The sequence below is a fragment of the Tigriopus californicus genome, chromosome 7, assembly GCF_007210705.1.
Source record: "Tigriopus californicus strain San Diego chromosome 7, Tcal_SD_v2.1, whole genome shotgun sequence".
Taxonomy (NCBI): Eukaryota; Metazoa; Arthropoda; class Copepoda; order Harpacticoida; family Harpacticidae; genus Tigriopus; species Tigriopus californicus.
Window position 1 is genome coordinate 285049 of NC_081446.1, and position 12461 is coordinate 297509.

General features: G+C 44.0%; 1 protein-coding gene across 1 annotated transcript in view; it reads right to left on the bottom strand.

Annotated features, from left to right (window-relative positions):
• Positions 1-12461, bottom strand: part of LOC131883486 (potassium voltage-gated channel protein Shaw-like) — a gene marked incomplete in the record, with an annotated part of 65271 nt that overhangs the window by 26436 nt on the left and 26374 nt on the right. Inside the window, 1 exon segment of the mRNA XM_059230969.1 lies at positions 1037-1434. Within this exon segment, the coding sequence (XP_059086952.1) occupies positions 1037-1230 (194 nt within the window).

Consider the following 12461-nt stretch of genomic DNA (forward strand, 5'->3'; position numbering starts at 1 on the left):
TTTGTGGGAAATAATGATTGCCAGAGTTTTGGCGCTTTATCAAACATACAGTATAAGCCGCCTGTCTAATAATTCTTATTTACAAATCATAATTGCTCGGAATTTTACTTTTAGAGGATTTGAAACGTCTCCCAGAAGAGAAGGTGGGTGGCTTATTGACTCTGTCATAGTACACAGTACATAGTACACATAGTACTATTGGGTCTCACTTTTCTCATCCATATATATATTAACCTCCACTCTCTTGTAATTTACAAACTATGACTGAGCCCAATACATACATACTTGAGCTATGCATTGTTCATTCAAAAATCTCTTGATAGCGTTAGGCATCTTAGAGTGTATTCTCTCTTTTTTACGTTTGTTTGACCGCACCTAGACGAAGCAGAGGGCGCTTCCTCCGCCCCAATGAAAAGGTCTATAGCCTCAAGTCTTTGATTTGTTCGCTGATGACCAGATACGTCAAGTGAGAGATGAATCAAACGGTTAAAAAAGTTAACTTTTCGAATAAAGATTGATGAAGCTAACGTTTTGGTTAGCGATGCCTATTGTTATTGGCAGGCACTGCTCATTGTTACAAAACAAGTTGTAACTTCTCGACGATGGCACCGCACCCTAACATCCGTTTGACAGCTGCTCTGTTGAGTATGTATCTTTAGGTACAAGTGCCCAAGCACACGTTGCTCCAAATTTTGGTCGTCTTGAACCCGGAATGAGCTCTCGAGTTTAATCCAATTTGGGAGCAGGGTAATCAAGACGACATTTCCGTGAAGTATCTGACCTGGAAATGAGAAATGCCCTTTCCATCCACCCACCCACAGATCCCCAACAGCACAATCTTGGGAACTCAACTGAGGACGGGCACTGGTGTGAGCTGAGGTAATTAAATCAGCCATCTTGTCTTGAAAGGCGACCAACCCTGCATACACAGTATTCACTGAACTATTGCTATTAGTGCTACAATGTCAAAGAAACTTGTATGGACGTGCACAGACATTGGTGACATATTTGGCTCAATGAGGAATACCATTCCTACCTGTAGTAGTTGAGAATTTGAGCAAATACCCCGGGATGCCTGTCAAAGAAGTACTCGTTGAGTACTGGGTCGTAGTTGGCCAAGGCCTCGGTCAGTCGAGACAGTCGGGTGGCCGGGATTTTCTTGAGTGTGGCCTTGTACGTCTCGTAGCGTACGCCGCCCACGTTGAGGGTGATGCGGTTCTCTCCGTCCATGATCGGTCCGCCGGAAATGAGGGATCCGCGGTGATTGAAATGGTGATCGGAGCCAATGCCCGACCCATCAAAGGCCGAGTAGGAGCTGATGGACGCACGGGTGGTGGACCCGCCGAAGGGTGTTGACAGAAGCGGAGCCAGAAGGTTCACGTCCAAGGGGGTGGTGGCCGTGGACGCGGAGTTCAAGAACAACGGCTCGAGTTCCTGGAAAGAGAGGTAGGGAAAGGCCATCAAGTGGTGACACTCACTCACTCGCTCACTGACTGTCTCTAAGGAATACGTCCCACCCACTGGTCGTCCACGGGACCAATAGCTAAGTACCAGCACCAGGAAAGGGCTGACTTGGGGGGGGGGGAAGGTGGACGGAAAAACTAAAGTCTGCGTGGGACCATTACCATTCAGAATAGAAGAGGAGGAGGAGGAGGAGGAGGTAGAGCTCCTGGGTCGACCGTGTGGAAAGAACCAAGGCCAGAGTGACTTAATGCCTGGGCTGGAAAAAGTTTTCCACTGAATCACTTCGCCCAAAACAAGTGTGGATTCGTAATTTTGTGCTTGCCCCCCGCCTCATTACGATGGTCGGTGTCCGCTATTGCTTTCCCTCCAATTTTGGCCTACCGCCCAACCACACCCACCCATCTACTGTAGGTAGGAGCCTAGTTCCCTTTGAAAGGGATTGAAAGCAAGTGTTTGAAAAATTAGTTCGGGGACCAGAAAATCCCCTTGACACGTTCGGCCTTGCGCACCGTCGGCTATTTCCAATTTCATCTTGGGGAATACGGCAGAACTTAAAACTCAACGGAATTGTTCCATATTTGCAACGCTCGTACCAGGGGAGGGAACACGAGACTGTGGGCCTGGCCTTTCAACTTTATTGCGTCCGAATATTTGGAGAAGAAAAATGAACCATTTTGTAGGTAAATTAACTGCAAGGAAAGTGTCTCCTCGGGAACTTGAGGCATATCATTGGAGTTGTTCATCCACGGGCTACATGCATGGAACACAAGAGAGGATGCCAGTCCGAGAAAAACAACTAGACAAAGAATTCATTCCATTCATGTTCTGTTTCATATTTTGAATATGCAGCTAGCTAGCTAGCGAGCCAGCTACGACCTCGGTGTGCAATATCGTTCATTTGATGTTTTATTTGAATCCGAACTTGTTTCCACACCACGAGTTATTAAACCTGATGAAAGGGGGATGCTGGGATGGACAAGCTGCCTTCGACTAAACATCACTTGCATCACAGTGGTATCAATTAGCCTGAGGTTATTATTGCATTGCAGGGATGCCGGCCAGCTTGAGGAACTTGTCAAATGAGATCAGGTTGTTCCATATTGCATTTCGAAACTCCACAGGGGAAAAAGTTGCAAGGAACATGTCGAGCCATCTTGTAAACTTTTCCCTCTCTGATTTGACGTTGTGCATTAGTCTCTGCTTGACTCACTCACTCACTCACTTGCTGGCTGGCTGGGTGGCTGGCTGGGTGGCTGGCTGGCTGGCTCAAGACTCGGATTTGGAATGAGAGCTCCAGTTCGTGTTCCAGTTCGTGTTCCAGAGAAGCAAGAAAAGGAAGGCGAATAATTCCCAAAATTAAATTGGCGTACCCAAAAGAGACTGACAACTCGATCTTCGAGGTACATTGAGGACTGTCCGGAATGGCCAAATAAGCTATCTTCATCACGATATTGCATGATGTGCACCTTTTATGGTGGGAGCTTTGCCTTCAGTCAATCCAGCCAACATCTCTGGATCTCTCCTCTCCAGATCCAGATCCAGTCCCAGATCCAAAGGGTTTGAGCCGTTTCAGCTGTTTCAGTCTGGGCCGAATTATTCGCGAGATTTTCAGGGTCTGTGCTGAAGCACCCCGCTGGTAAGTAAGTCGGCAACTCTATTGTCTCGATAGCTACAAGTCAAGCGAGGAGCGAGTGTGCCTTGTCAGTGCTTTTTTATATTCCAAAGGCCGCTGACATATTCGGGAGGATTTGAAAAGCCCAGGCTTAGTTGGGCTCGAAGACTATGGGGAGATGAGCTTGAGGGCCACCTCGGAATGGAGAGTCAACTAAAAATATGGAGCTAATGCCTTGGTGTAAATGTAAACACTCAAGTACTTTCATGTAGCAGAGTATGACTACGCTAGATCACTGGATTATGATTTCTAAATGTCAAAATGACAACATGTCAGGCTGGCCACTCATGTGGCTTAATGGGAAATATGGACCGCCGAGTGAAGGGCTAGCTAGATATTTTGAAGTGGAATAGGCGAATTCAGTCCGGCAAAGTTGATTTCAAGTCACCTGAGCAGATCGGTCCATTGGAGGTGCCATAACGTGTCAGTTCAACAATAGTGTCTTGATCCTGATCCAGAGTGGGATGCGTCGACGATCGTTGGGCATAGTCCTGACCTGACTTGTCTGATGTTAGCAACACTTTAGGGGATGTCACTCTTTCTTACCCGGTTGGAATCAGTGCAACTGTCACAAACGCGGTCCTTCTTGTAGGCGAGCATATCGATAACTGATTTATGAGATGACGAGACCGACGTCGACGTCGAGGACAGCAACAATGAGGACGGGGAACAAGAGCACGAACAAGAGGAGGAAGAATGATAATATGAACGAACACGAGAGACCGACGTGCCCAGAACTAGCCGAAGAACAACCGATGAAAGAACGAACGAAGGAATGAAGGAACGAAGAAAAAAAGAAAGGAAGCAATCGGAAGCTAATCTCGATACCTGGGTCAGGATTCCACAAAAGCAATGCGATCCCAATGGCTGCTATCTCTGTCTCTCGCTCTTTATCTCCGGGGTTCGAGCCACCAAGGAGGAGTGGTGATGGTGGTAGCACTAGTAGTACTAGTAGTACTAGTAGTAGTACTAGTAGTGGTTGTACGTAGTTGTAATGGCAAAAGGAGGAAGAGAAGGACAGCCTGCCTCCATGTTCCACGGAAAAAGTGAGGCCGCCACTCTCATTCTTTCTGACAGTGCCAAGCACCTAGTAAAATATTTTATTGGAAAAGGATCCACGTGGATCAACGGCATGGCCTCAGATCCTCCAACTTTTTCGCTTTGATCCGCCCTCAACCACCGACCAGGCCCATATTGATTGGGCTCCTTAAAGAGGAAGCCAAGAAGACCAATGATGATGCCTCAAGTAATATCATGGTAGTTAAGAACAAGGGCGATGACGGCTGAAACCACCAGTTGTGATCAAATCCAGAAGGACAGGGTGGGTCGACGCGAAGGGATCGCTTACTCTTTATTACTATGTACAATGGATCTGATCAGATATCTTTTGAAAAGCGTCCAATAACTCTAGGATTTTTTTTAAGGTCGGAGGAATGGGTAAATGAATGGATTGATTGATGTGCCTATAGACAACTGGATTGATGGATGGTCTCCCGCTTGCCTGACAGCCAGAGAACGCCGTCGAACAAATGCATGGAGTGGGACCGCCAATTAAAGAGAGATGGGTCGGTCGAGGTATCGACCTTTCCATCTAATACGACAATTCAGCGTACGTACATGACCACCTTTGAAACACGAACCTTTCCTTGAAGTAGCAGGTTTTTTCTTTAAGCACAAACTTGTTTTAGGCTGGGCAGCACTAATAACAAAACCTACTATTTGCTCACTTTGTCATTGGAAATTTGATTTTTCACAAAACCTCAATCGAAAATGTCTTTTTTGCGATCACCATGTTCAATGCCGGACGTTCAAGCAAAATGAAGTTCATCATTGCACGCTTTCAACACATACTGGTTACAATTTTCTCGTTAAAATTAGAGCTTTTTCGTAAGCAAATGTATTGGTAACTCTATGGGACTCCATGATCACTTAATCCACCCTTGACCACGGCTTCGAAATGGGATGGAAAGCTGGAACATGCCCGTGCTACAACATTCTTGGTGTGCATAACGCCTCCCTCTCTCCAGACGCTTGTAGGTATTTTGTGATTGAAGGTGGGGATTGACTGCGGCGTTTGACATCACCGACCAAAAATTCCAGGGGCTTAAGGTTTTGGGCTACCAAACGACCAGAAAGTCTTGTCCAAAATTCGAATAGAATATTATTTGGGCTCAACGTTTGAACCAGAAAGCTCGCAGGGGCTGGAGTGTACTACCATAGGGTCAATACTGTATAGATGGATAGTCCGGTAAGAGTTATTGGGCTTCAACTATGGCTGAAGTTCTGATTAGTAGACTTCAGCTCTGATTTTTCTAAAGCGAGAAAAATGTCGTCATTTTTCGATCCTCTTGAACTACGACCCCGAGGATCATTCGTTGGGTCGGATGAATAGCCCGAAACACCTCTTGAATCCCACCTATTAATTTCGCAACATACCAATCCTTTCTTTTGGACTAGATTTGATCCACCGTGAAAAACCTCTTGTCCGAGAAAATGCTCTCCGTAGGAGGGTTGCTCTTCAGGAAGTGGACGACTTTTAAGAACGTTTTTTGACTTGTTTCCCTTAAAACAAGGGTGAGACGGTGCCAAGGAGTTGTGACATAGATGTGTAGGCTTATTTGCATTTTTCCAGGGTTGAAAAAGATCGTCGTCTTGACTTTAATACTGTTACATAAATGGACCATAAACCTGGCGGGTCCTGAAGATCTCGTCTTGAAACAGAACTACGAGTAGTAAGGCCTCATCAGAAGTGGTCCAGATTTTAGGCAATGGAAAAGCCCTTCTAAGCTCCAAAATAGCAAATAACAGTAACCAAATTGGCAAATAAGTTGTCAGATACCTCAAAAATGGCAAATTTAAACAAAAGTAGCACACAGAAATGAAAAAAAAGAATGCGAGACACTAATCTATTACAGTCTTAATGGACTAGCTTTGAATAATTCAAACATATTCGACTTAGTGGCTCTTTGCCTTGAATATCCTGTCAGCAAAATAACATCCTGGCAAAACCAACTTTGAATAATAGCACCAGATTTGTAAGCTAAGATAACTTGTGAGGGCTATGTGATTTAACACTTCTTTTTTACTTCAGTTAATATTTTTCGTATGCTTCCTCAAAGGTCTGGAGATCTGAAACTCACAGAAAGGCCATATTTAACGCAATATGAGTGATAAGTTTGACCGCCTTACACAAATTTGCCCATTTTCTCTAAAAAGTGTCAGACAAGCTAGGAAACTTGGCAAAGAGAAAATAAACCCGTTTTTTGGGCCCAAAATCTGTTTTACTAGATTTCTGCATCCCAACCAGAGATGAGAAATTATTAAAAGCCATTTTCTACCACCTGACAGAAATTGGTGGCAGAAAATGGCAGAAATTGGTCCAAAATAAGTGGCAAAAATGGCAAAAAATGGCAGAAAATAGAATTCTTTGTATTATTCTAAATCATCTTTTTCTAGTATTTACGATCATTTTCGTTAATTTTTAATCCTTCCTGTTTGTAGTTTTGACACGTTGGGATGGGTATTATGCATCGAACCACTAAACGTCATGGGAGTGTGACTGCAATCGATTGGGGTCAGGGATGCCATTGGACCTAAACTTTTTAGAGTCAAAATGACGACAATTGCATTTAAAAAAAGTTATATCGTATTCAATAACCATTTTGATGAGTGTGAAAAAAGTGTAAGTGTTGTGGCTAGGCCTTGGATACTGCAAGTGGTCTATGGATACTGTTATCAATTCAATCAACCATCAAACAGTATAAATATCAATATTTGAGGAACATTTTGCATTTCAGCCAATGCTATATCAATATGCTTTGTAGCAAAGGACATTTGAGAAACTTATCCAACCCATATGATCCGTCTTATCTTTGACATATTTTAGAATCAAGATTGGCCATTCTAAACACCGGCGGCCATTTTTGACCACCTTCCAGCAATTTCTGCCATATTTTGCCACTCTCTGCCACTTTCTGCCATTTTCTGTCATTTTCAGCCACTTATGGCAGAAAGTGGCAGAAATTCGATCAATCTCGATTTTTCCCATGACTGATCCCAACTCATCACGTTTTATTTTGTGCCTGCACTGCCTTGTTGTGCTTTGATACCTTTTCTCATCTGCATTGACCTCTCTGTATTGTGACACAGGTCACGGACACGACAATGATGTTCGCAATCAATTACTTGCAAGTTTCTAAATTTCTTCCGATGCCAATCGACATTATCTTGATTTTGTATTGTTATTAAGTCAATATTGATGTTATAAAAAGTTGCTAATGTAGATAGCTTAGTATATGAATTGAGTCTTTATAATGATAACTTTATCCTTCTTGCAACTCTAAAGGAATGGTAGATATCGTGAATTAAAGGGTGTAGGTGTCCTGTCCCTTGCACATGGTGCCTACATGTATTTCTTTGAATAACTCTGTTCATGCCTTTGTAAAGCCTCGCTTTACCAACTTGTCACTTTGGCGTTTGGGTGAACATAATAAGTTGTTCAAATTGCAAAGTTTGAAGAAATGTGTGATAAACAAGAATGCGATTTCAATATGTCTTCAATGAACAAATTAACGTTTACTACAGGGTCTTCAAAATTTAAAATTTATCATACCGTTGGGTCAAAATAATGTTTAAAGGGACCTAAATGTCTCGCAGCAATAGTATGAAATGATTGAGAAAGAGAAAGACCTGTCTTGAGGAAAAAACATGAAACACTCATTGATTTAGCTTCTATACGACGCAACGACAAAAAGAGTGAGGGGCGAAGGAAGGGTGATGGTACTTATTTTGCACCCTAAGACTCCATCATTGGGCTATGTCGTTAATCATAATCATTTCGGTCCTTTTAAACCTTTCGATCCTAAGTTACCATTAAAAATTAAACGCACGCGATGCCAATTCATTTCCAGGGTGTCGGATATCATGGCAGCTTGGACTTTTTCTTTTCAAGAAACCAGCCCTTTGAATGTTTGATGGCGTTACGTTCTGTTATGAAAACGCCGACGTTCATAGTACATCAATTGATGTGGGAAACACAGCCTTGAAAATCTATTGAAGGAGAAGTCCAATATGAATGCTTGAGTGCATTTGAAATATTAACGATGTGACCATCTTCGTGAAAATTCGCATCCAATCTTCTATCCGTTCCCTCAGAAACGCGTATCGTCGATTCATGGTCATAATTGGAGGTTCATTAATCAATGTCGCTCGTATCCTTTCAGAATGGATCCGGATCCATTGCATTCTGCCCGAGCTCACTGACATTATCAACCAAAATCACCTTCGTCATTGGGAGGCATTAAAGCGTTGCATTCAAACCCCGTCATTGGATTTGAACGTCAAATAAGGCCAAGGATCGGTATGATGGCAGGATCCATGTCAATTAAGAAAAGCATGCCTCGATTCGGAATCCTTTCTTCGCATTCAGTCCATGCGGCACAGAGTCGCTCTTTGGAGCCCTAGATGTCTTTGGTGAGGAATGACGAGAATGTATTGCTTGGGAAACTTGACAGGGACCGAGATGACATTCCAGTCTGACAACAACACTGACAACAACAACAACCACCCACGGAGAGCGTTCCAATTTGAGTTGTTCGCTTTCCTCCGGTTCATATAGATAATGGCTTTGAACTGTTTTTTTATGTTCCATAACTTGGATGCTAGATGGAGATACGGCCCGAGGCAGCAGCTACTACTACTACTATTGTATAAGTAAGTATACGGCACATCCAGTATCCCGCTCCAAACGGTATGAGCCCGGCCTTACATTGGAGTTTGTCCCCCGGATCAAATTGGAGCCCTCATTGTCCTCCAAGTACGCCTGTCTTTGTTCTCCTAAACTTACCTCATCAAATTGAAAGTTGAAATTGAATGAAGAACGAGCGAGATCGAAAAAGGCCAGGCCTGAATGAAGAAGTCATGATGGTGTTAAAACACTAAGAAACTGGTGAGTCTTGAATGGGACTGTTTTTCACACTCGAGCACAAGGGACGATGATTGAATCGAGTCGTGGGAAGTGGCACTGTCTTCTTCCAAACGAAGTGATCGCATTGAGGCCACAACGATGGATCTCGGGACGCTCAAGGTCCGTTCCCTGAGACCATTGGGGTCATCCCCGACGACGACTGGTCCCATTTTTGTTACGGAATGGGCGAACCCCGACGAACCAGATTCCTGGTGGCTGGCCTTTTTCGGGGTGGAGGGGTACCCATTTCTAGCCCTCATGGCCTCGAGCATAGGGGTCAATTGGCTACAAAGCCCTCCTCCTCACAAGCGTGCGCAGTACATTCGTTTAGATGGGCTCCTAGAATAGATAAAAAAAGCAACCCCATCAGTATGGCGTCCACGTGTCACCAACTCGTTTCGTGTCGTAACTTTAGAGTGGTCGGATTGGCACACACGAACGGCGAATAAGAGTAACCAAACACGATAAGAAAAAAACACCCTCGGTCTTGATTTGCAAAAAGTCACATTTGAGTGGCTTTTCGGGGACTCGATGGGCCCATCTGGTCAGGTTTTGGTTGTTGTGAGGCCGGTTTCAAATTTGCTCCAAGCAAGAAGGGCCCTTGATTCAGTTCATGTGATAACAAAATTCTGACCGTGCGTACTCTCCTTAGTTTAAGAATATTGTTACGGAAATGTGAAGGATGAAGACAACGTAGAATGACGATTGGTATATTTAAGAATTGTGATCAGTTCTGGGAATCGCTCATCAGTCGAGAATCTCAATTGAACCAAAGTGGACCAACGATGCTTTCAACATTCCCATTATAAGACTTTCCTGACGTCATCCTCTAATCCAATTGGATCGATTGCGTGACACTTCTTGAATATTTTCGAGCTACTGAAGGTCAAGTCTCAATCGTGGGTGGCTTCATTTATGGCTTATTTGAAACTGGAAGCAAGTCAAAGAAGACTCAGTGGGGACTAGGCCAATTGTATAGTGAACTGTAAGTCATCTACATTTGCTATAAGCGGCTTTAGAATGAAAGATAATTTTAAGCAAGAGGCAATTGCTTCAGATGTTTTGGCTTCCTTTTTGTTGGAAACCCATCTCGAAACGTGGCATATTGGGGACTGCTGTTGAGATTAGGGATGGGGCGAGTCCTTTGATTCGACTCAAGTCAAACGAAGGGACTCACCATGTTTGAACTAAGCTAAACCAGGCTAATGAAATCATCATTCAAGGGTGGCTTCTTTACATGGGCAATTCATGACGATGAAAGGTCCGTTTTCTGACGACATTCATTGAAAATTATTGATATTTTGTTGGATGAGTCCTTTTTAAAAAGACTCTAGTCTGGCCAAATTCGAGTAAAAGGCTGGAATGCACTCGGACTCGAGTCCGGACTCGCTCCAGCACTAGTTGAGGTTGTACCAGTGGAAGTGGCTGATCCTGTATGCTTAGGATGAAATGGCTTGCGGACGAGGAAAATATCACACATAATGGACCGTATTCTTCATTGCCGTGTTTTTGTTCCAACCTCTTTCTTTCACTGCTGTGGCATTGAACCACTCACCTCGAGTCCGAATTTTCCCACTTTTCCAAAGGGCCAACGTTTTTTCGGGCCTCTTTCTTTTGGATCTGAGTGGACACAAATCCAATAGTAGATTCCTCCCGTCCAGTTAAAAAGAGAGGATGAACGAAAGGAGCAAAGGGAGGCGAGGGAGGCGAGGAACGCGACAGGTTCTGGAAATTGTTTTAGCCCTCCTCTCACTAAATCAGAGTACTACGCACTTACTGTGCGGATTGACTTTAAAACGAATTTTCCTCGTGTCGGTTTTCGAAAGTAATGTAGTAGTCCATTTACTTGATAGACAAAAAGGCAGAAAATTAAAAAGAGAAGAGGGAAAAGAAGGGAAGACAGGAAAGACAGATCGTTCTTCTTTTTACTTTGCTTGTTCCAAACTTTACTTGGTTCATTGGCCGTGTCTGGTTTGATTAGGTTTGACCATTTGTTTTTTATCATGCGGAGGAGACCATCCCGAATGGAACTGAGACTGACTTGCACCGCATTGAGCTTCAGTTTAAAAAAACTTACTCTAATGAGGCCTAGTCTTGCTAATGAGCCTCGGAGAAGAACTTGATGCTCCTCCCCGAGGTGAGTTTGCACATTCCAAGTACTTTGGTTCCATGGTCCAGAGTCGCTAGAGTCGCTTTGTCGCATATCAACGCACCCTCGAGTCCATGGGTGACAATCCCAGACTCAATTAGGGTATGCATTGTTTCGACGACGACAATCTGAGAGAAGGAGGGAGGATCATGATTGGTAGTAGTCCACTCTAGTGCACTCTGGTCCACTTTGGTCCACATTGAGTGAGTGGTCCACACTCTGGACGGAGTTCAATTCTCGAGGCATGCAGGACACGTCGTTTTGGCCCTAGAGAGCAAAGAGCTTTCAGCCAAACTTGGTCGAAGGAGATGAAAGCTATGAATAACGATGACAGCATTATTTCCCCATCCGGGGAATTGCAATCCATTTACTTTAGATTGTGTGCCCATCTCTCCATAGTTGATGCAAATGTCGGATTGGTGACTGTGGCTGTTGCTGGTTGTGATTCTCGTATTGCGTCCTCGTCTCTTCAATGTCTTCGAGGTCGCCCTCCATCTGACAAATAATATGGAAAGAGAGGACGATTTTGGGAACAGCATCAATCCAAATCCGTCTAGTATTCGGGCACATTCTGCATACTACATACTTCTGCTCTCAGCAAAGGCGCTCTTGGCCTTCGGTTCCAAGATGAAGGCAAGGTACCTTCGGCAGGAAGTAAGTCCAATTACCTATTGTATTCCACTTGCCTAAACAAGCCACTTCGACGAACACGCCTCCCTGGCCTATTTGTGATGTCTCATCGACTGACTATTCCGCTGAAAAATTCTAAACGCCATCAATGCATCCCCTGAAGATGATAAGAACACCGTTGGTGATCGACGTTTTGGATCCTGAACTGACACCGATGGCTGTTGCAAGTGGTTGACTGAAACCAGACTATGCCAATGATTGGACGAGAAAGTTCCGAAATTAACCATTATTTACTAGTAAGTGTCACACCCAACAAGTGCCGTTATACTTTCAACCTTCAACTTTTCGGGTCGCCAAGAGTGACGAGCCTCAAATCGAACGGGAACAAGTGAGTTAGCTCTCCCAGTAAGAACCTGGTGTGTTCCATATAGGAGTTCATATTCGTTTGGCCCCCATTTGTTCTTGGTTTTGTTGAGAACTAAATCCTTTTGAATGGTTCCTCTTTAGTCGTGCATATTTGAGAACGTGGAACCTGAAAAGATTGGATGGGAGTGTCGACAAGGAGGAGGGGAGGGAGAGGG